A 25,578-nucleotide genomic window follows, 5' to 3' on the forward strand; every position below is an offset into this window, starting at 1 on the left:
TTTCTTCCCGCAAGACAGGCAAACATAAGTCACAAGTTTAAGGCATAAGACTAGTCATGGCCAATGTTCATTCAGTTAATTTCAATCATCCAACTGTACAGATAATGAGCTTCTTTGCGCGCAGATTTTATATATTTGGCCAGTTATTGCCTTTCAGAATAATGTATTATCCCCCCCCCCCACACACACACAAAAAAAAAAAAAAAACCGTAAAAATGACGCCAAACAAAGCTTAAATGAATAATACCTGTTCCACCTGAGCAGTAGTAAAATCTTTTAATAGTTGAAAATACGATTATGAAAAAAAGATTCTTGACCCTAAGTCCTCAACTAAGTGGTTAAATATATTCACCTCTAAACCACATGAAAAGTGGCCACATACCACCTGTATTATTAATTCAACATAAGTATCTTTTAAATATCCACGTAACGTAGAAAAGAAAACATTGCTTACCAGATAAAAATGAGAAATTATTGAAGATTATGATTATTATGTTTAATCATTTTTATTCTCAAACCTCCTTAGGACCCTAGAAACTGATTGAAACACTCTTGAATTCCAAGACTTCAGATGTTGGATTGGATTCAGGAACATAAAACATGTACACTTCGTAGGAAGAAACTATTGAATAAGATAGAACATCTATAAGAGAGTTTTATAAGAGCTAAACTGCGACAGTATGTGAACTATGCTGATCACAAGAATTTTTGCATCAGTAAGTTTTTTTTTTTTTTTCTTAAATAATGTTCGATTTTTTTCTGCCTTCGATTCTTATGTTTCATTTAAGAAACACTGCTTTCTTAAATGAAATTATAGAAATAAAGGATATTAATTGTCAATTTTTATTTCGTAGTCTTAGTTTTAATTAAATTTCAAACTGACCAGAAAGCTTATGAGAATATAATCTTCGGCATTGGCTTGGTAACTCACTACTTGGTTCAAGAACTCGTATGTTCACCTTTTTATTAGCGCATAAGCAAAGCAGTTTAAGCACTCAGATGCCAAAGAAATAAAATGAATTTTTAATATCCATTATTTCGTAATTTACTGTGCAAAATCGAAGCCTAACCTTTACGGCTCATTCTTCAGTCATTATCAATTTATGAAGCTAACTTAACTACAGAGAGATCATGTATGCAAAATACTACTCAGATCTGATGTTTGGTGAGTGGTAGACTTGCTCGCAACTGCGTGGGACATACACACCTGAAGTTTGGCATGGTGGAGAGCTATTTTAAGAGACCAAGTTTTAGAGCAATGCAGCAGTTCAGTACCTAGTCAACTCTGATGCTGAAAGTTGTATTCTCATAACTCACTACGTTTTTATTGTACTACAGTAGTGTTTCCCAAAGTGTGGTAAGCGTACGCGAAATATCTTTAGAAGGTACGAGGCAGGTTTTCCAAAAGAAAAAAAAAAGCTGATTATTTTTGTTTCTTATTCGTATATTTCTGTCGCGGTACTATCGCAAATAAGTGCAGGTCTTTTCTATAATTAATTTTAATAACTAAAAAAAAATAAAGGAAGTTTTAAACAAAATGTCTGTCTTGGCATTCTGTTATGACTGGTTGACAGCACCATTGCCTTTTAACCACGTGGTTCCAATAACGCGGCTGGAACTCCCCGCTAAATTTACTATCTTGAAGTGAAGTATAATAATTAATGTTAAAATATTTAATTTTTTTTTGCATTTCTTAAACCATTTAATATGGATCACTGGTTAAAAACAGTTACATTTTTTAATTTCATAATTGTATGTGTGTGTGCGTGCGCGCGTTGGATTCGTATAACAAAAAAAAATTGATAATTAAACAATTTTCACATGTTCGTAATTTATTTTAATACAAATGTTAAAAAATAAACACCTTTTGCGTAAATTTCAATGAAATACGAGTATTATTGTAGCTTCTCATAAATTGCCTTTTTATTAAGAGGAGGTACGTCGATTTTTCTAAACTTTTAAGAAGGATTTGCAGATACTGAAAGTTTGGGAATAAGACTGCACTAGAGAATTCAAAAATATTAAATAATGACAAAGCAGATTTTTAAAAAATCAATCTTTTTAATTGTGAATATGAATAATTATGAATTCTATCTCGCATCAGACATCTTACATGTTTGAACTGCGCTTGTTGCATGGAACATTGAGGTTCCTCCCTGTTGGTGATTCCTTTTGGATCAAAATAAACTCGAATTTTTAACCCATCACCTCAGAAAAATCGCCCGTAAACACACACACACACACACACACACACCAAATAATGCATCCAAATAACGTATTATTTATTATTTGGAACGCGAAATGGATGCCGTGTTCTCATGCTACCCTATCCACTGCAGTCAGAAACATATTCTTGTACAGTGACGAAGGTGGCAATATTGAGATGTTCACCATGAAAACGAGGCCTCCATCCTATTTACAAAAAAAAAAAAAAAAAAAAAAAAAAAAAAAAAAAAACCTAGTTGGGCTAAAAACAGTTCTCCCTACTCCTTTTGGGGAATAACAAGGCATTATAAGACTTCTTAATTACTGTTTTTTATGTAAAATGGGATGAAGCTGACTTTTGGTACCGTGAAGTCGTATTATCTTAGGTCATAACCACCGGAAAGAAAGCGTACATGGAAACTTAGCCCAGAAATTCGCTACTGCAGGAATCAAACTGGTTCTTGAATCACTGTTCTCGGTGATCCGAGTAGATGTATTTCAAAATGCAGTGATAAATTTCAGATTTTAAACCTTGCACAATAAGTTGCATTAAAATTATCAAATAACGCCTGTTCTAGATAATTGCTACGTTAAACTCACACTTCCTTCTCTTTTTGATCAGTAATCCATTTCCCTTTGGTCCTTTTCCCCTAGTCTTTTCAACAGGTCAGAATATTTGTGCTGCATCTGGCACAAGAATAATAAGGTATAGTGAGCTGAATTTTCTTTCTAGCCATGCACTTCACACCGAACGACGAATTTTCTCTCAACACCAGTACTTTTGTAATCAAACATTAATGAATTGTTGCATGAACAGCGTTCGCGTCTCGCTTACCACCTTCCAAATATTCTGTCATGTCTGGAAGAAGCAATCGCATGGAATAAAAAAGACGTGTAACAGGATGACTGGCACAGATTCAAATGAACTATTTAATATTTAGTATAAAAACTTTAACGCATGATGCTAGCTAATATTCTTTCCATTCCCCTAACAAGTATTTACGAAGGTTTGGTTAATAGTTCTTATTTCATAATGTAATTCTTAATTTTTCATTACGAAAAAAACAACATATAAATATCTGTTAACTGAAGATTCCCAATATTATTCTGCTCTGAATTCTTGATATGAGAAATTATTTTTCCCGCTTTTACTTTTAAGAAATCGCTAACAAAAGTTGCTAAGATTTTATAAATAACGATTTTTAATTTGTGAAAAATCGTCGCAGATTTAGGATGCAAGTTTCTGATTCATATTCTCATCGCAACGCTTTTCACCAAATTTTCAATTTCTCTCTGTAAACTGAACTGTACTAATTTATATTTCTGATTAGAATACATTCAGTGAAATTCCCAACGTGGCATACGAAGTTTTGTAGAAGGGAGATTGTTTTTGAAGCTATTCAATATCACTACTGCAAGCATTTTTTTCATTAAAATTGAAGACGAACAGTAGCAGACAATACATTTATTAATCGTGGGTGGAATGGAATTGATAGTGCAGTGTGTGTGGTAGCTTCTCTCGATACTGCTTGTAATTCCATGGAGGTCCTGTGTGATAATTATTACTCCATCCCCCATTTAAGGGGGGGATCGCAAAGGTATTGGCACCTTTATTAAAAGTGACATACGGTATGGATTTAATTTCCAACCTTTCCTTTTCCTGCTAGCAAATAATGCGTACGGACACCAATTAGTTTACAAAAATAGTTCTGCTTACCAATAAATTACATTTTCTTTTTCCTTATCCAAGTGTTAGCAAACAAAAGTGCTCTTGCTCTTGCAGATATTCACGACTAGTCTATTTATATATAGAGACAGTTGACTTCACATTATCCACACTCCCATGCAAAGTATTTTAATAACATGGCGACATATTTTGCTACGATATATGCAAAATATGACTTCTGCCATCGATTTAGTTCTCAGTATATCTATGGATATATACCTTTTCAACAAAATTAACAAAACTTAGAAAATATGGTATAACTTGTGCAGTTTGCGATGAAACAGGACAAAATTTGGTATGGCCGTGTACAGCGAGAAACATCGGACAGATACAAGACATTACATAGAGGTGTTTAAGAATTACCAAAAACTATCATCACGTTATAGAAATAGACACACTATGCTCGAAAATATGGTCGCATAACATTAGTTCTAATAGCTAATATTATGCGACTAATAAAGGTTTTAAGATTCTGTGGTAACAAATCGGATTCTTCCACCAGGGCAGACTTCAGTTCACTAAGTGACCTCAGCGGTGGCTGTCAGCGTTAAATGCAACTTCCAAGATCCACAACATGATTGATTGGATTTAAGTCTAGTGATCGAGCCAGCCACAGCAGTCGTTGGATATATTCAGTTTTGAGATGCACCTCTCCAACTTGATTTAAGATACTCCTCAAGCATAACTGTATAAAGTCGCACATAGGATTCGAGATCTGTTCTGTACCTCTGCATAGATGTGGTAACCCTATCGCAGCATGAAGAGGGAATGTGGCCTTTCGTCATTGTTCCGTTCCCCACAGAACACTACCTTTACCGTAAGCCTCCCTTTTTCTGATGTTGGAGGGATGGTAGCACATTCCTCGTTCTCTCCAAATCAGACGTTTAGAATCAGTTTGTAAGCCAAAACGAGATTATTATAGAACAGAACTGCACTCCATTTGTCAGGACTCCAAGCCATATAGTCATGTAACAGTTTTGGCGAGTTCTGCAGTGGTTTCTAGTTAATGAGATACAAACCACTGGCTTTCTTGCGTAGAGTCCATTTAAATCGATTCTAAACACAACCAGGTTGGAAATGTTTTCACCTATTTCTGCAGCAACCTTCAGAGACAGTTGATGGTAGGACAGTATTCTATCACCATTCCGTTCTGATTGGCGTAGTTCCTCAGGCGACTTTAGCCAGTTCTTGTAATGGTTGCTATTTTCTGAAACTGTCCATAGTGCCGAGACGACACTTCATAACACGAATCAATGTGCTCCCTTCGACTTGCCTGTCTTCAAGTTGTCCAATGGTCCGCCATCTGAAAGAATCATCCTGAAGATACTGGATATGTGGCTGACCCACTGGGGAAAAAAAAACGAGAAGGAAGTGATGTGGTTTGTAACCCATGTTTTTATAGGAATGAGTAGTTTGCATTGTGTGCAGACCTGTTGAGTGGAAAGTATTTTAATGTGAAGTCAACTGCCTCTATATGCAAGTAGCCTAGCCATGAAGATTTCACGTGCATACCTTTTGCTTACTCATGCTTTGGTAAAGGATTGAAATCAGAATATAATATCTTGTAAAGTAAATGCGGATCAGATCTTGAGCCCGTTACGAAGTAAGTATGGCACATGAGAAAACGTTATTCCATTGAAACCTATCCAGGCATCCGAAACCACTTCATAAATATTATTCAGAAATATAATTCAACTTGAAGGACGATCAAATAATTATTTCAGAATGTAGGATTCTGCTCACCGATTTTTAAACAAGAATTACGCCACGGGAAACGGCGTAGTAATTCTTGTAGCAATTACAACTTTAAATGAAAACGAATAAAATATCGTATATTTATAGACAAATCTGGTAGTTTTGCCACAAGCGTTGCTCTAACTTGACTAATGGAGAGGATTAAATTGCATTTGTGAACTTGGAGAATTGACAACGCTACCAATTGTTTTCAAAATCAAGGGATGAAGCATTTTAAAGCCTATACCTACGATTTCGACTGCGTTTGGAATAGCAGACAAAAAAAAAAAAAAAAAAAAAAAATTCCAATCATCTTTATACTGGCAACGACTAATGCCGTCTTTAAGATTGAGGCGAAACGGGCCTTCCATTATAGCGAGTATTAAAATTTGGAATGGAGAAATAAATCCTTGGTTTTGAACTATAGCAGGAACCAACTTTTCTCAAAAATTAATCAAGGGATTTACTTCGATGAAGTAAAGAGGAGGGGAAAAATTGCTTTTGAATTGCCAGTAAGCTGTAGCATGTTATTCATTAGGTATAATTGCTTTCATGATTATCTGCGATCATTAAGCTATCGAAGGTTGAAGATATGAAATTATAATCTGTGTGCGTGTTTTCATGTGTCTCCCTCCACTTATGCCCTAAACAGCGCAATAGTGTGTGTTTAGATTCTGTGAACAGTCAGCTACTTTTTGAAACGCCATTTTGCAGACTGCTACTTTTTGAAACGCCATTTTGCAGACTGCTAAATTTTTGAAAATTAATTATTCAGTTTGTGCCAAATACTGGCTCCAGTCCACTATTTCGGCATCACCTATTCGTCCTACTAAGTAATAACATGTGAAGAAAGCAGTCAGATCTGAAGTTAAGTAACTCATGGCGAACATAGTCCTCTCCTGTAGGTTAGGATTACGTTCCTCGTGTCCTTTCTTGCATACGGATTCAATGTACTTATGTAGTAGTTCATCTACAACTTTCGGTGTTTCTTCTGTGCTCGCACGTGTGTCCTGTTGGTAATTTTTAAATATGTAGTCAAAAAACAAATAAACTAGTAAGTTGTTAGAGGCGGGTGCAGGTTGTTTCTGTAGATGGGAACAAATCTGTTTGCTTCATTAAGAAAATAAACACAACATAATTTTGATACCCTTAACTGCAAAATGAACTGAATCGCTATGATCCTCTTTAATTGAAAATTAAAAAGACGACAATATGATCGCAGAGCTTAATGTTGTTCCTGGATCATCTAACCAGTAGCCCGCTATTCATGGTACTAAATGCAAAGGTTTACAGCTTGTCGTGAGTAGGATGTCCATTAAAATTGAAAACGAGAATGTAATTCGTATTTGACATATTTTATGTTTGAATATTATCGCGACCTTCAGAAAAATGTCATTAGTATACTAAGCGTTGCCATTGGTTCTGAAATAATGCAACCAATAAATCTGTAAGAAGAAATAGAGAATTCAACCACATTACTTCCATGTTCTCTTATTTATGCATCGTGCATTTGCTATCGGGTGAGTTATTTCAGAAACCTAATTCCCACGAAGCGAGGTTCTAATGTATTTTCTCTAATGCAGTTTGTCACGTGTCGCTGCCTTTTGTTATAAATACATGTAGGGCGATTATAAATGATATGGGCGATTACAAAAGTTTTTCACAAAAATTAATACAAAAGTCAAACCTAAAGGACTGTAAAGAGTAACTCAGAAGTTTTGTAATAATTCATAAAAGTTTAGTGTATGCTCTGTTTGTTACTCTACTCGTAAACATCGAAAATGTTCACCTTCGCGCCGTACATCTGCAATAAGCAATCAGTTTTGGCAAACGCTATCTGGATGCAGATCTTCAAGTGGTTTAACACAGGAACATTCGCGAATTATTCACCTCATTATTTCGAGAATTCCTACAGGATAATAAAGTTGGAGATACGCAAGATACCTTCCATCTAAGTGCAGCACATAAAGTGCATTTTTTGTTTGAAGCTATTTATGTTTGTATGCTACTCGAGTGGCAAATGGAAATTATTCTTGAATCATGCCCGGAATAAAAATTTATTTAAATTACTCTTTACAATGATGTAGGTTTGAATTTTGTATACGTATGACCTCTTTTTAGAATTTCTTGTTCTCTCGCATCATTTGTATTCACTCTGTACATATATAGATTCCACACACTGGAGAATTCAAAAATTTGTTGTCTTGAACGATACTGAAAGTTTCACCTCTGGGAGAAATGTGTGTGGAAGCCAGTTAATCAAATTGGCTAATGGATTATATATTTTGTACAAGTAAATTATGTAAGTTAATACGAATATTAATTTACTGAATTATGCACAGCAATACCTCGCGAGATATGGTTTCAAACAGTGCAGTTTCACTATTTGTTTCAAATATCTTATGTGAAATCCGAGCGCGTTTCTTGTGGAAGCTAGCTCCATCTAGTGGTAAAAATGACCAACAATTAATATAAAAAGAACAAATAAGCAGATAACATGAAATGTATAAAATCGCACTGGTCCAGAAGACGGCACAGTGTATATTACAGAGAAAGCAAGCAAGATGGCAATTTTAAATCGACGTTTTTTTTCTTTTTACTATAAGAAAAGATGCTGGTTATAAACGAAGCTGTTATTCTACTCTCGGTATAGATAGCAAACGTAAAGAGATTTTGGTCATTGCGAGTGAATTTGAGATGGGGGGGGGGGGGGGGATTGCCATAATGAGACTTCAGAAGAGCTCTGTCCAGGGGCGCGCCAGTAGTGTCCGGCGCCTGTGTGCAAAACTTTAGTCGCCCCTATCCCCCCCTCCAATAAAAAAATCACTTTTAAAAAAACGGTTTTTTTTTTTTTTTAGTATTTCCTTTGAATGTTGTAGCCAAATTCTTTAGCCTCTTCATGAATGATGTTCTTGTTACAGTGAACGGGATGTGTGTGAGAGAGAGAGTCGTAAATAAATTATGATTTTCTTCATGTGTTAAGCCATATTTTAAAATATATTATTATGTTAAATATGTGTTTGCAAGACGTGCAAACTTTGCTTCTACGTAGATAAAGGATTAAAACAAGAATGTAATTTTGTCTCGAGTGTTAATATTGTTATTATCCATGGAGTCCGAAGCTTCATCGCGGGAGGCCCAAACTATCCACACAATTTGTCATACTTCTCCTTGAGCCCATTAGCAGACAAACGCTAACAACTAATTCGAGCAATACATCCCATTCATTCACAACTCTTCAAGTGAAAAATCTAGGCCTCATGCTTCTACTAACCACACTTTGATTGATTCAACTACCAGGAATGACCTCTTGTTCTTCCTCTAACCAAGAGCTGACGCAGTTCCCTTTAAGTTACTTAAATGTTTGTCGTATCCCTCTCGTTTTCTCCATTAACCAAATTATGCAGCCTACACTTCCTCAATCTACCCTCATGGGGAACGTTCCACAGACCTCTGCATTGCTCACTGGTATTGTTTTAACATATAGTACTTCAGAAGTTTCTTCATGGCGTCATCCCTATAAGATTGAATGATTTCACGATAACACAGATCTTTCAATTGTTGTTCACCATAGTCCACTCAATATCATCCAGCCAATACTCAGGTAAAACTACTTGCATTATTTCTGAGTACTTTGTGTCCTACCTGCCATGCACCGACTTGTCAAATTTGTGACTATACTCATAAAATTCTCCTTTATTTCCATTGTGTTGTTCCTACCTTCAAATACTTTCAAGAGAAATCCTTTGAATTGATTTGCTTCTATAGCTTTCTGAACTTGCCCCTAGTAAATACCTTAAGTGCTGATGCAGAACTTTCATAAAATATTTCAAGTGTATTGTGGATGGGACTGAATATCCTATATAAAAAATCTTTCCTAATTTTTTTTTTTTTTTTTTTTTAAATTTATGTTGTTTCGTGTCTTCTATTTCTATACTACTAATGAATTAGTGATCATTGCAGATGCTGTCATAGGTCGTATGCGATGCGTAGTGTGTATTATCAAATCGTCTACTCAACTCAACTCACCCCCCCCCCCCAAGATTAAATCCTGAGTGCGCCACTTATTGTTATGTGTATTACTGTAAAAGTCCGAAAGTTGGCAAATCCTGGCATTTACCACAGTGAGGTGGTAAAAGTCCGAAAAAAGTTTGTAAACGCTTCCGTGGCTTTTACCAAACCATTTGTCAACACCAATTGGTAAAAGCCGAAGTACAGTGCGAGTATAGAGGGGTGTGAGCGGTTACGATCTAGAATGTTTGTTTTTGTGCTAATTTATTTAAATTATTTTTTTCATAAAAACGAGTGATATTGTGCTAATATATATATATATATATATATATATATATATTATTATTATTATTTCCTTCATGAAAATGAGTGATATTGTGCGGGAAAAGTTTTACGATCTTTTGAGTGAATCAGTGAATAATAAGGATAACTTTTATTTACCAAGTGAGAGACACAATTCTCTGTTGAATGAAGTGAAACAACACAACAAAGTGGTCGGAAGAGTAGGTTTAGGTTGGGTTAAGTTACTTTTATTTCATGAGCATTTTCTTATAATTAATTAAATGTAGTAAAATAATAAAGCACTTATGTTTAATGTTCTTCTGGACATTGTTTCAAATTTAAATTAACAAAGGTAAATTATTATAATGTAAACAAAACGAGCTTTTACCAATTGTTATTGGTAAATGCTGGCATTTACCGAAATGGTTTGGTAAAAGCTCGAAATGAAAGAGTTTACAAACATTTTTCGGACTTTTACCACCGCACAAGGGCCGGTTTTATCATTAGGTGAACCTCGGCAATCGCCTAGGGGCGTCACATGTGTAGGTGTGCTTGTGGATGACAAAATATATATAGAAAGACAATATATAGGGGCACCTAAATTTTCTTTGCCTAGGGGTATCAGATACTCTCAAACCAGCCCTGCACCTCACTATGGTAAATCCTAGCATTTACCACTTTTCGGTCTTTTACAGTAACACACAAAGTTTTTTAGCTTGGGTTTGCTTACCAAGTTTATAAAATTGTGGCTCTTCGTTTTCCAAATCCAAACATTGCACATTTACTGTAGTTGTACTTATGTGCTCTATAAATCCTAAGTTCTCCAGCGTGCTTTGATTCTTGTTTTTCCATTTTGTTGTCACTATCCAGTGACATATTTGTTGCCAGCATACTAATAAATTATATTACACAAAAAAATGTGTTATAAATTGCAATACATTTTTGCCAAAAGTTTTTTTTCTTCTTTTTCCTAAGAACATAATGTACAGTGCTTACAGAAAACTATGCAGACATTTCGGTATGGAATATGTTCATCTTGACCTGCGATCCAGCTCTCAATGTCATTAACACCAAATGATTCAGGAGTTTTTGAGAGGTAAACTGGCCCACTCCTCCTCCTTCAGAGCAAGGATAAGGCCTTGTTTCCTGGAGAGGAATTTCGAGCAGTAATCTGTCTCTGTACAGCATCCCCTATCGAGTGGAGATCTTTCCATTAATATCCTCGGGTCAGTCTCTAGAAGTATGTCCACGGCTCGGCATTGCATCCCTAAAAATGAATTCTTCACCTACAGCACCACGGAACAATCGAACAAGACATTGAAGGACTTCATTACAACGTTCACTAGTCATAGTCCCTTTCCAGCACTTGTAGCTCAATGCATCCATTACACCTAATGCCTCCCAGCACTGCCCTATCTATCCCTTTCAAGAACATTCTCACAATAGTAAGCACCATACCACTTTAACACTAGATCAAGTGTAGCCTAGAATCGGAGGAAATACTAAAATGACTCGCCTGTAAAGAGTACATTAGCCTATTATTGTCTAATCCAATTTTTATGAATACAACATCACTGAAAATGTGCTCTACAACGAGCTGTGGATGAAGAGACACAGACTACAAGCCTTTAGGCATATAGATCGACGTGTCACAGACGTCTTGCCATACTTTGTGAAGAAATCTGCTTACCTGTGCTTAATTGGAGCTGACTTGCTTTGGTGCCTTGATTACATTATAACTAAAACTCTGTTTTGCTAATTCTGTCCCTCGTGAAATCATCCATACTCTTTTTCAGGTTATCTTGGAAATAAAGAAATATACAGGCCGTACTGCCTCCTGAAGGTATCAGGATATTACTTCTTGTTACTATGGCAACAGTGAAGCACATTGCGTTTGTAACTAAATACATACATAGAAAATCCCCTAAAAGCAGTCATTGCCCGAATTGCACCATTCTAAGTATAACATTACATTACAATTGCTAACATGAAATTGCACAGCCAAGATGGTTCTATACAACTGTCTCTCTTTGGATTTTCTGATAATTAACAGATAGGCTGTAACAAAGATGTCATATAGTTTATTATAAACTGGCTTAAGATAAGCGGCGATTGTTTACATTATGAAGTGAACTTTACTCATCACAATGCACATTTCCAAACATGACATTTTATTACAGTAATACATACATAAAAACTCTTATCCCTTCATTAATTTAATGAGGAAGCTCCTCAACACCAGTCAGGCTGTGGGTAGTATCATCAGATTGTGCATCTTCACTAAAAGATTCAGAGCTGTCACTACCATGAAACGCACGTTTTCCACCACCTCATCTATCATTCCATCAAGGGCCCAGAATTTTTCTTCTTCAATAACATGGGTTATGCAACTTTTATATGTGCACCCTGTAATTTTTTGAAATCCTTCCATGACCAGTCTTTCAACATCTGAAATTTTGAAAGTTGTATTTTTAGCTGCAACATGCCCCTTCATTTCTATGCAGTTCAGTTCACAATGGTAGGATGGAAGACTGTGTGGCCTTTCTGTTCACCAGTACTGCCAATGCGATATTTTTGAAACTGCTTCTTGACATTTGCCACCAAGTTCAATAGTTCGGTTTTCACCATATCAGAAGTAAAACAGATTCCTTTTTCCTTCAGCCACTTCTGAATGTCCTTTTTGCATATAGCCTGAGGTGGGACAGAATGGTAAGATGCAATGTCCATTACAATAATGATGTTAAGCTCAATTTTTGACACAAACATGTTCATAGTGCTTTCCATCATTTCCTTATGATAATCGCCTTGTGATCTCTGAGCTTGTAAAATTTCTTAGTGCAGCCTTTTATCTTGTTGAGTGTTACCCTTGCTGCGTGATTTGAAAATTTGAATGTGTACCTGCTTTCTACCCAAAGTCAGTTATACAAATTAAAACAAACTGATTCATCTAAATTTGTAGTTGTAATCTTCAGAAATAATGTTTGTCCTTAGGTTTTTGATACAGTGTATTGTATGAAATTGTATCAAGATTAGTATTTTGGGTTTCTAGGAATGAGAATGGTAGAGTTGGCAAGAGTCAGAGAAGATAGTGGATACCAAATTAGAAGTTTTCTCATTTGATTATATTATAAATTAAAGATACCAAACAATTATATCATCATCAAATTCCTGCCATGTACCTCAAGGGCATGATCTGGATTTTTAATCCAGAGTATTTTATTAATAAGGTGTGACACTTTTTGGAAACTCGTATACGAAAATATGACTTCTGCATTACTTCAACCTTGGTATCACCTCTGGGTAGTGACCCTTCCCATAATGCACAGCATTATACATACCCACAAGGATATGAGAAGTTATAAGCTTCTATATACAAGTTGCCCCAGTCCTGAAAATAGTTCAAGCACAAACTTGTTTGCATACACTTGGATAAAGGATTAAACCAAGTATATATAATTTCTTGGTATCTTTAATTTAAAGTTATCATGTTAAATTTAAGAGCAGGGTCAAATGTCTAAATTGATTTGTAGTCCTACAAGGGACACATTTTTCAAGTATACTGGTCTTCAGTTAGGACTGGATAAGTGAAAGAAATGTTTAGTAACTGTTTCATCACACGTCAAAATATTAGAATAATCAAAGAAAATGTGTTAAAATGATTTCCAATTCTAATTTACTGCATAGAAAATAATTATACGAATTAGCATAATCTAAATCTATGTACTTTATAGATTATATAACCATGTAAATGCAACATCTACTCTATAATATAAAATGATAAGCCTTTTATTGTAACTTTTTTTGTCAAGTAATTTGAAACGTTTTGATCCTCAGGGACTACCTCGAGTGTCGAGTCTTCAAAATTAAAGGAGAACCGGCATACCAGTCCGGAACTGGGGGGGGGAGCGGATCCCCCCTTTCGAGTCTTCAAAATTCAAGGAGAACCAGCCTATCAGTCTGGAACTGGGAGGGTGCACCGTAGGCGTCAGGGGGAGGATTCCCCCCTAGTATAATATAAATTATAAGAAAACATCTGAAAACATTCACAAAATTAGAATAATTTTTAATGTGGTTCAAAATATTAGAATATTTAAAAATTTTTTGATGGGTTTCGAGGATAGCATATATTTCAGTAGCTGTGGGACTGACGTGTGTGAGGAATCGTTTGCATGTGGATTTCAGTTAATCATTTGCTAAACATGGGTCAAACGACTGACATATTGGAAGCTAAGAAGTTTTGTATGGCTCCTCTACACAAAGAAGGCCAAACCCGATGTATAGCTAAGGAACTGAAATGTTCTCAAGCAATTGTGAGTAGAAAATTGAGACAGTATTCTAATAACCAGTTTTCAAAATAGTTGTTGCAATAGTGGTTGAAAGATAATAACTACATCAAGAGATAATGCAGAGGTGCTTAAGGGTCAAAGCTGCATAACCAAGAGGAGACCTCCACATAGCCTTTAAAGGAATGCGGAGAACCAACTAGGCCTTCTGACCTAATGTCCAATCCTCACCTTCTTGTGGCGCACCCTGTTGGGTATCTACCTGGATACTGAAACCAACGAGGATAGGCTGGCAATTTGGGATTTAGCAGACCAAATTATATTCTTATTGGTTTAAACCAAAATACAAAATGATGGTACAACATGACAAATATTTCATGCCAACTGGAGCGTCGCCAGTTAAACAAGGCCCCTGTTGTTTTCACCAGGGAACCAGAGTAGAACAGTGAAAAGTCAGCTACTGGAACAAATCTGAAAACACACCTCAACTCAATATCACCAGAGTTCAAGATCGATACTATCAACATAAGAAGCCCGAATGCCAAAAAAATGGAGAAATTGACATAATAGGGGTGACCGAAATTGGTGAGATCTTTCTGAGCAATAAATACAAAATGTTATATTCACGCAATGACGATCAAGGAAAAGAAGGGGTAGCCATAGTAATCAACACTAAATACGAGGCTAATCTTCTTGAATGGCATGCAGTCTCCAGTAGCGTGATGTGGGCAAATATCAGAATGTGGAACTGGACAATGAGACTTATTTGTGCCTATGGTCCCACAGAAGGTTTCAAGTATAAAACTGAATTTCATATTGAAAAGAATAACATGTAAGAAAATTTTAAAACAAATAAAAGTTGAGCAGCTCTCAGATGTGAAGCGCAGACTAAAATACACCAAGATTATTGAAGAGAACAGGAACCAAGCCTTGAAGAAAACCCTGATTGATTCAGCCAGAGGCAAGTGGTGAGGTTGTCTGCAAGGATAGAAAAATCAGAACTCCATGGTGGACACAGGAAGTTAAAGAAGCAGTGAAGGAAAAGAAGAAAGCATATCAAAAGCTCCTGACAAATAAGTCAGCTTGTGCTCTTAGAGAATATAGACAAATGTAAGAAAGCTTTAAACACTGTGTAAAACTAGCTAAACAAAACTCATGGGAGGACTTTGGCAAGAACATAGCAAAATATTCTATGGTTTGTTGACGAAGTTTAGAAATGGAGGAGAGTGCTGTAAAAGGAGTTAGAGATGATAAAGGTGACATGAAAACGGGAGAAAAAGATATCCTTGATGTATGGAGTAATTACTTCAAAAAATTGCTAAATGAAACAAACAGTGATAGCACAGTGGTAAAAAAACACTCAACAGGCATACAGTCAGGAATACATATCCATACTTGAAGTAGAAAAAGCCATCAAAGGCTTGAAATGTGGAAAGGCAGCAGGAGTAGATGATATTCGACCAAAAATGCTGAAGTATAGTAGGAAAAGTCTTACAGTAGCTGCACTGCATAGTTCAGAAGACCTGGACAGAGAGAGACAAATTCTCAATGATTGGAGTATAGCTCTCATTGTGCCCATACATAAAAAGGGAAACAAAACTGAATGTGAGAATTACAGAGGTATTTTCCTACTGACTGTTCCTGGTAAGATTTATGCAAGTATACTTGAGAAACAGTTGAAGAATTGTGGAAGAAAAGCTTTGTGAAGAACAATTTGGATTCAGGCCAAATAGAGGCTGTCAGGATCAGATCTTCACTTTACAAGAAATAGTTGAAAAATCTGTATTTAAGTTTTGTCAATCTGGAAAGGGCATATGACAAGGTGCCAAGAGAGAAGCTATTCAATATGCTACAGTTATATGGTGCCAATGGGATTATTATATCAGGCAATACTAGGTGTCAGACAAGGATATACATTATCTGCTCTGTTATTCATTATCTATATGGATCACATTATGAAGGAAAGTGGTATTAAATCTGATGTCAAAATTGGAGTTGTTAATGTCAGCTCTTTGTTTTATGCGGACAATGTTATACTTCTAAATAAATCTGCTACAAGTCTGCAAGATTCCCTGACTAAATTGAATAACTGTTGTAATAGATATGGTATGAAGGTCAGTAATAAAAAGACAAAGACAATGAAAATAGGCAGAATCATTGAAAATGTCAACTGCGTTGTGAACGGAGAACCTATCGAACAAGTAAAACCTTTCAGCTACTTAGGCATGATCTTTAGTGAAGATGGGAAGTTAAATATGGAAATGGACAACAGTATCAACAAAGTATGGTAGGAAGTCAATTGAATAAATTGATATGGAATATAATTGAGAAATTAGTCAGAACACTAAATTAGCTATATACAAGACAGTGTTCAAACCAGTTAAATTATGTGAGAGCTGGGTCAGAAGTAAAACACTTCAAAGACTAGAGACTGCAGATATGAGAGTCCTGAGAAAGATTAGAGGCATGAACAGATGGCATCAATGGCACTATCATATTAAAAACAAGAATATTAGGAAAGAACTTGAATTGTTTGTATCCAGGAATGGGTTAGCAGAGATAATCTCAGGGGGTATGATCACTTAAACAGAGGAGAGGAAAGATTAGCAAAACAAGTGTTCTCTGTCCAGCTGACAGGAAGAAGACCAAGATATAGGTAGATTGATACAGTAAAAAGTGCCACAGAAGATACAAATATAAGATCTGATAATGTGGGAGTCTTGACAAGTAACAGACTGATTTGGAGGAAAATTGTAGATAGGAAGTTAGTAATGATGTAAATTTTTTATGTAGTACTATGATATCCTGTACACCCCTTGAGGGCACATGGCAGGAATTTGATGCTGATGAGAGATACTACCAAGTATTTTCACAGGAGATGACAGAACTAGGTGTGAATGTGTCTAAATCTATGATATTGAGATGACTTCACAAATTAGGTTTTAAATCATGTGTGCTTATGACTTTCAAGCAAAAGGCAGCTAGAGTGCACTGGTGTATGCAAAGAATTTTGTGAATCAAGGGGACTGGAAAAAGGTACTTTTTAGCGATGAAAGTATGTTTTGCCTATGGTCATCAAGGGATACGTGTATGATGTCTTAAGCAAGAAGCATTAAAGAATGCATGAAATGTTTGGTGAAATTTGCAACCTCTGTCATGGTATGGTTTATATGATCACAGCAGGTCCAGATAGGCTGTGTATTATGTACAAAGAATCAATTCCAAGAAATCCTTGAGCACTTGATGTTATCAGCATTTAAAGATTTATGGGATAGTGATTTCCTTTTTCAGCAAAATTCAGCTTGTTGTCACACTTCCAAGACCACTACTAGATAGCTCAAAGAAAAGCAAATCAATGTAATTCCTTGGCTGACAAACTCACCAGATTTAAACCCAATTGAGAATTTGTGGTTAATTATGAAGAAACATCTTCAAGAAGTTCCCCGAGAGACAAAAATAAGCTTGTTTCTAGTCTGCAGACCATATGAACATGTTTTGACAAAAAAAGACTGGAAACTGATAATAAATAATATGCCCAACCATTTACAAACGGTACTAGTAGCTAAGGGAGAAGCAACAAAACAAAGTACCAATTATCACGTTGTTTACTTTTGACCATAAATTTTGTTAATTTATTTTTGCATTATTCTAATATTTTGAACCATGTTAAAAATTTATTCTAATTTTATGAATGTTTTCAACTAATTTATATTACATTTTTATGTGTTTACTTGGTTATATAATCTACAAAGTACATACATTTAGATTTTGCTAATTCATATTTGCTAATTATTTTCTAAGCAATAAACTAGAAACTTATTCCTTCTACACTGTAATAATGGCAGTCATATAGTAGATATAGACAGTTTGACTAATAAAAATTTTTACTTACACAAAACTATATTAACATCACACACTACTTGCTGTAAAATTACATGCAATCTTATAGCACAAGAAGAGTAAGCTGTTAGGAAATAAAAATTTTCATAGTAGCAGTATTATTTTATACACTGATCATTAACCACCCCTGCTGGCTATAATAAAAGAAATATATCAACATTCCCACACTTAGTATCTATGTTTTGGTGTATGGGAATATATATCATGCCTAGTTGGGTGGTTAACACCCTACTGTACTGAAACTTGTGAACTGTATTTGCTTACTGTCACATGGGACTACATCTTGTAATCATTTTCTATTTTATCAGTCATAAAAATAAAGCAATAATAAAATATATTTTAACTACATATTAATGGTGTCATAATAATATTAAGAAATATATCAGAACATAATTTAAAACAACATTAATCATAATGAAATCAGTCTTGATTTTCTTTTTTCTGAAAATATAAGCAGAATTATACATCAAATTTGTTTTTAATTATAAACAACTGATACTGATTTTATCTTCCAACGGGTGTGTGCAATTTTTTTTTTTGATTTTAAATAAGTACACAAACAGATATTTTCTCTTAGAATCAAATATCAAAGCTCTGGGTTCAAACAGATGGTAATGACAACCATATATTGTTCTAAATGATATCAGTTTCTTCTTCTTCATTGTCACTGCTCCTCCTTCTATACAGTTGTAATGAATTAAAAGCACTTGTAACTTCTCTGTCACTTACTGCCCACCTATGGAATCTAGTCCTTACATCTTCAGGCTGAACAATTTCTGAATATTTTGAAGTGCCAGGAAATCGGGAATGTAAGTCTGGTTCACCAGATGAACTCTGAGCAATTTTTTGTCAAAAATAAAAAAAGACAATATAATGGATAACAATTTATATTACTGTTTATATAACATACACTGCTTTGAAAGAAGTCAATGGACACTATAGTGTGAGAAACAATTAGCAATGGTTCACCTTAATAAGATGTAGGACTTTCTTTTGCTATGATGACTACAGCAATCCCATAGGGCATACTGTCCACAAAATTCCCATTGATCAATGGGAATTTTGGACCATTCTTCCTGCAGGCATGTAATGAGGTCATGGACTGTTGTGGGGTGGACATCCCTTAACCTCATTCGATGCTCCAGATCATCCCACAGAAATTCAAGAGGGTTGAGAGTTCTTGCTTAAAAAAACTTTCAATAATTTTGATATTTCTAAAATATCCTGTTAAGCTGTCCTTGGCAACTGCAGCATTCCTACACTACTGCTTGTCCATCAGGCAATGTGTTCCAGATACAGAAACATTCTTAACCCTCCAGAGGTCGTGCGCAGACTGGGAATCCGCACATTTGCTTTTTTTGCGTATATTTCTAAAGCGGCTGGTTAAATCTGGTTGTGTGTTTATGTAGCTTTGTATATAGGCAGGACATATGATAGTGTAGAATATTACCAGTCAAGTGTGAAGACTTATGTCCAAAAACCATGCAGTTACAGCAGTAGCCATATTATATGGTGCACTGTCTTGCTGAGAAGACAATGCAAAGAGAAACTGTAGAAATGCCATAAAGTATGAATCATTGCATTGTCCACAATGTTCAGATATTTCTCGTAGTTCATGGCACCATAAACAGAAGTTCGAGGCCAAACCACGAAAAACAGGACCAAACCTTGCACTACCACCTCAAAATTTCATAGTCGGAGTTATGCACTCTGGTAGGAAACGTTCACCAGGCATTTGCCACACCAAAACATGGAAATTTGCTTGGTAGAGGATGCAGTGTGATTCATTGCTCCATAACACAGTTTTCCAAGCTTCCACCTCCCATTGTACATGAAGTGTTGTCTTCAGTGGTGCAAAGAGCATGTTGGTCTGGGTATTGATCCCACCCATGGAAAACTATGTTGTGAGCCTCAGTTCAGAATATTTTGTGTAGATTTGTGTTCTCGTCTATGCCTGGAATTCTGCATTCGACGTTTCGGTCAACAGATGGTAGTTTTTACCTATCATCCTTCATAGCACATTTGGTGAGTGTAGTTGTTCATTCATTGAGGGTAGCACTTACAGTTGACTCCCTGCACTTCCATCTCAGTATGGTATTGCTGATTACTGATCTGGAATGGTCGAATGTGTTAACATGGCATCCTATCACCACCTACAACCGCTCTTTCAAACTCCATCAGTTTCCTTCTTGCAGCCATTTTACCTGGACACAGTGCAACTGTGTCCAGGTAACCCTGCCTATAGGGGAGTATCCATTGCCTTCTTTGCAAGCAATATATTTATATTTTGTCTATGGTTTCACAATCATGTAAGAGTATTATTTTAATAACTAATACAGACTTTATTGGCATTTTCACTAGTTAACTGTTGCAAATGGTGATGTTTAATGGTTACCTGGCAATAGATAAGTGTCTCATACAAAGTTTATGAAGAATTTGTATAAAAAACTGCATCAAAATAATTATGCAACTTAAGTTTTCTTATTTCTAAAAACATAATGTTGTTTATAACCAAACTGCTCATTACTGTTGTTCTTCTCAAGAATACACCCATGAGTGCTTCATTCCATATATCCCAGGTATATTAGAAAAATGAACTTTAGACCAACTTGATCCACTATTTAATGCTGGAGCTTACTAAAGTCTTACTATGGTGAAATAGAAAGATCAGTATTTGTATACTTAGAAGCTCCTAGCTCCAGATTTTCATTCTACAAACTGTCCTGATGAAAAGAAGCAATTAAAAGATATAAGATAAAACAGTCCTGATAGCCTTAGTTGCTTCGACTGTAACTGCATAAGATAACAGGAATCAGTTCTTGCTTATAGTAGCTAAATATCTTTTTTTACTGTGATAATTAAATTAAACGAACCAAAAAATTCTTGTTTAATCCTTTATCCAAGTGTAAGCAAAAAAAAGTTTGCATATGATGTATCTTCATGACTAGACTACTTGTATATAGGCTAGTGACTTAAACATTAATTTTCTTTAGTATCTCATAATTCAAAGCACACATCCTTTTGGCTGTGTGTATGCATTATGGGAAGAGTCACACTACTCAGACCAGTTATGACTTTTATTGAGGTCTCATCAGTGGGAACCAGACCCACACAAGACACCAAAGTTGAAGTAATGAAGAAGTCATATATTTCCCATATAGGAGCAGTGAAAAGGTGTAACACCTTATTATTAAAATACTCTGGATTAGAGATAGTTGTTGCAAGTTTTTTTCACTTCACGTGCAAATTTGTTTGCTTACACTTGGATAAAGGATTAAACAAGAATATAATTTCTTGGTTTCTTTAATTTAATTTATAACCAATTTAAAAAAAAACTTTCAATAATTTTGATATTTCTAAAATATCCTGTTAAGCTGTCCTTGGCAACTGCAGCATTCCTACACTACTGCTTGTCCATCAGGCAGTGTGTTCCAGATATAGAAACATTCTTAACCCTCCAGAGGTCGTGCGCAGACTGGGAATCCGCACATTTGCTTTTTTTGCATATATTTCTAAAGCAGCTGGTTAAATCTAGTTGTGTGTTTATGTAGCTTCGTATATAGGCAGGACATATGATAGTGTAGAATATTACATTTATGCAATAACAACTGTTCCCACTGAGACATTGCGCAGTCACAGATCCCACGCTACCCTTAGTGAATAAGAATAAGCAGTCATCAAAATTTTTAAAATTGGTAAGTACTTGTAAATTATTTATATTTTTACATACAGGCTTATATATTTACACAGGAAATATATTTTTTATATACAGGTATCCCTTGATATATGCAGTTAATTAATCCTCGATGGACACCACATATATCAAAACTGCATGTTAAGAATTAATGGGAATAATTATAATGAATCCTGCAAAATATAAAAATTTAAACATTTATTTTTTAAGGTGACATGTATTTATCTATTTTATTTATACATATTTGTTACATAAAAACTTATCTAACGTAAATTGAACAGTAGTAGCTTTTTTTTCCTTCTCCATGATTTTGCGATAAGAATCAATTCGTTTATCTAAACAGTGACTAATGTTCATGCTTCTCTCTACATTTGGATCTATCTCTAGTATAAGTTCTTTTGCATTCTCAATTGTCCTAAAGAATTCAAGTTTGTTGATAGCGATTTCTTCACTTTCCTTTTCCTCTTCGTATGCCTGTTGATGTTTGATTCCAAGAAGATCTTCGTTACTTAGGTCTTTCAAATGCAATTCCAATAATTCTCAAATATTTTCTGAATCGACATTCTCAAAGCCAAGAGCACTTCCAATCAAAACAATATTATCGATAACTTCGTTGACGGGATTAATAGAGCTATCAAAATTATTTGCAGATTCAGGCAAAAGATTCAAAGATGCAGATTAACATCTGCTTTGCCTTGTTTGCAGTACTCAGTCGCTTTATTTAAAATGGCTCGTATAGTTGATTCACCAAAGCCTAGAGCTCTTCCAATGTTTGCTTTGCTTTCTCCATTATCAAACCTTTTAATAATGTCAATTGTAGTATCCAGAGTAATAAGTTTTCGTTTATTACTCTTTTTCAAGGCGCCATGGTTATGAAGAGTAATGCTTTACATAATTTGAAAATTACATAATATGCCGTAAGCGTACACTGTAATACATATACATCTATATGCGCCATGCTCTGCTGATAAATTGAAGCACTGAGACTGAGGCCGAGAGTGAGTTACTAACGTTGGAGCAGACTTGTATAACATGATCTGATCGGTTTCATTGACCAAGTCTAATGCTTTGCTTATTTTCAAACTTTTTGGGCCGCACTAATGAAATTTGACACTGCATATATCAACTTTATGGTCACAATTTTTTGTGTACTAATCAAAGCCGCATATATCAAGGGATACCTCTCTGTGTATGTGGGTATCTATTTTATATATGTTCATATGGTAAATTATATTCTCTTTAGGTAAAATAAAATGGGTGACTATGAGAAGGAGCAAGAACGATTACAGAAGCTGATGAATGAATGCTTCGCTAATGATGAGGATGAAGACAATGTGGAAGAAATGAGTGGCAACAAAACTGAGCAAGAAGCTGATGAAGTGTCATTAGAAGTAGCTGAAGATAACCTGGAGAGTTTGGAGGATAGATTCTATCAGGGAAAAGACAGAACTTTATGGAGAGCAGTACCACAAACTAACAAACATGTTAAGACTGAGAGATACAATATAATCAAAGAATCATCTGGCCCTAAAAACGACACTCAAAATTTGCAGTCACCTCTTGATATTTTGAATTATTTTATAAGCGATTCTATTTTATCGATTATTTTGGAAAACACGAACAAGTATACTGAAAATTTAGCTAGTGATTACACTCGAGAACAAGATGCCAAGTTTACAACTCTGAATGAAATACGGGCTTTAGTTGGACTTCTATATATTGCTGGTACATATAAAGCAAACCGTTCGATTTTAGAACACGTGAAGAAAGAAAAAAAGCTAGACAAACTGGCAGCCTATTCGTGAAGTTTTTGATTTATTTGTTACAAAGTGCAAAAATGGATACAATCGATGAAAAATTGGAAGGTTTTCGAGGAAAATGTTCATTTCGCCAATACATACCAAGTAAACTGAATAAATATGGTATTAAAATGTTTACATTATGTGATGCCAAAATGTACTATATGGCTAATCTTGAGGTATATGTTGGACGACATATCGTGAGCAATTCGCCAGGTGACATTGTTGAGAGACTAGTAGAACCAATCAAAAATTCTGGAAGAAATATTACTTTTGATAATTGGTTCACTTCTTTTACTTTGATTGAAAACTTGCTAAAGAAACAGACTTACTGTAGTAAGAACAGTCCGAAAAAATAAAAGAGAACTACCTCCTGAATTATTGCAAGCAGATCATCCTATAAAATTGAGTATATTTGCTTTCAAAGATAAATGCACACTTGTATCATGCTGTCCCAAAAAAAAAAAAAAAATTTGTTTTGTTAGCATCAAGTTTGCATGATGATGACGGCATTGATACAGAGAGTGGAGCTTTACACAAACCTGAAATTCTGACTACCTATAACCATACAAAAGGAGGTGTAGATGTGGATCAGTTGTGTTCAACATACAATTGTGCTAGATCAACAACAAAATGGCCTATGATAGTTTTTTCATCTTGCATCAACATTGCTGGAATTAATTCTCAAGTTATTTACCATGCGAATAACACTGACAAAAAAAATACTGCGACGTAAATTTCTGCAAGATCTTGGATTCTCTCTACTACAAGCACATTTTGAAAGAAATGGTATCAATTCAAAGTTTGCCAAGAAATGTAAAATTAAGACTCGCAGAAATTTGTGGATCGCTCAAGAACAGAATTGAGAACGAAACTGCAGTTGCACATCTAGAAAAAGGAAGATGCTATTATTGTGATAGAAAAAAAAAACCGTGCATCTAAATATTATTGTAAGAGATGTTACAAATTTATGTGTCTTGAACATGCTAATCATGTGCAATGAATGTGTAGAACTTAAGTAAAAGAATGTTAATCCAGTTCTACACATTTATTGCACATGTAGCATATGCAGTGCTATTTCTAAGACATTTAATTATTTTTTTATTTCGTTTTCTCTTACAAGTATGTTGTAATTTGAATAAATAATCTTTTTTCTACAATACGCTTATTTATTATTCAAAACACCTTCAATTTTGTTAAAAATGAGTGCGGAATGACAGTCGGCATGCGACCCTTGATGCCAAAAATTTTCACACAACCTCTGAAGGGTTAATAAAAGCTAATTATTATTAAAAAGACTATACAAAGCTAATAATGCATTCTCCCAGTTCTGGGTAGTATGCTATTCTCCTGCATTGAAACACATCATTGTTATAGCATTTCATTTTGCATAACATTTTTTTAGCATCTGACACTAATGATAAAGCCGCTATAGAACTGAAATACCTGAATGAAATAAAATTTCACTTCGGTATATTTCAAAGGCTTAGTAACTACAAATAGAGAGAGGATGGGGGGAAGCAATAATTCAATATCTCACTAAAACAAGTAACTCTCTACCATCGTCCTTAGTAGTGGCTGTACACATGTTGCTCAGATAAGTCACTACTTTTAGTAGATATTGGTCATATCGTTAAACACGATTGGTGGTATTTTCTTTCTTTTTTTTTCCAGTACTATTCTTTCAAAAACATTCTTTGTTATGGCACTTATGTGTAAGAGAAAAATGGCAACCAAGACATTGTCTGATAACAACATGTGGGATGTGTTAGCATGTCTTCAATGTATTCATTGCTAACAGTGAATAGGTTTCTCAGATTTCAAATCTGAATGTAATGACATCATGTAAGGGTAAGTGCAGACCCAAGGGAATTGTAGAAAAGCATGTACACGAATGTCTGAAGTAACAGAAGTTTTGGGCATTGATCAGTTCAACTTAACCAA

General features: G+C 35.1%; 2 protein-coding genes across 5 annotated transcripts in view; one reads left to right on the forward strand and one right to left on the reverse strand.

Annotated features, from left to right (window-relative positions):
- The first annotated feature begins 548 nt into the window (after positions 1-548).
- On the forward strand, positions 549-24,689 carry LOC150102754 (uncharacterized). The gene is made up of 2 exons (XM_090399059.1): positions 549-716; positions 23,079-24,689. Exon 2 carries the CDS (start codon positions 23,089-23,091, stop codon positions 23,638-23,640), a length of 552 nt encoding a protein of 183 aa, XP_090255185.1. The 5' UTR covers positions 549-716; positions 23,079-23,088; the 3' UTR covers positions 23,641-24,689.
- Positions 18,108-25,578, reverse strand: part of LOC150102755 (uncharacterized) — a 203,254-nt gene continuing 195,783 nt past the window's right edge. For all 4 annotated transcript variants that reach the window (XM_090399056.1, XM_090399057.1, XM_090399054.1 and 1 more), the window contains exon 9: positions 18,108-18,975. In XM_090399056.1, the coding sequence (XP_090255182.1) occupies positions 18,775-18,975 (201 nt within the window). In that variant the 3' untranslated portion in view covers positions 18,108-18,774. The remainder of the gene's footprint in view (positions 18,976-25,578) is intronic.

This window comes from Typopeltis vanoorti, chromosome 10 (genome assembly GCF_054136105.1).
Source record: "Typopeltis vanoorti isolate ZY-2024b chromosome 10, IOZ_Tvanoo_1.0, whole genome shotgun sequence".
Classification (NCBI taxonomy): Eukaryota; Metazoa; Arthropoda; class Arachnida; order Uropygi; family Thelyphonidae; genus Typopeltis; species Typopeltis vanoorti.

Coding starts and splice junctions, on each gene's coding strand:
- LOC150102754 (XM_090399059.1), top strand. CDS start 23,089: ATGGGTGACTATGAGAAGGAGCAAGAACGATTACAGAAGCTGATGAAT.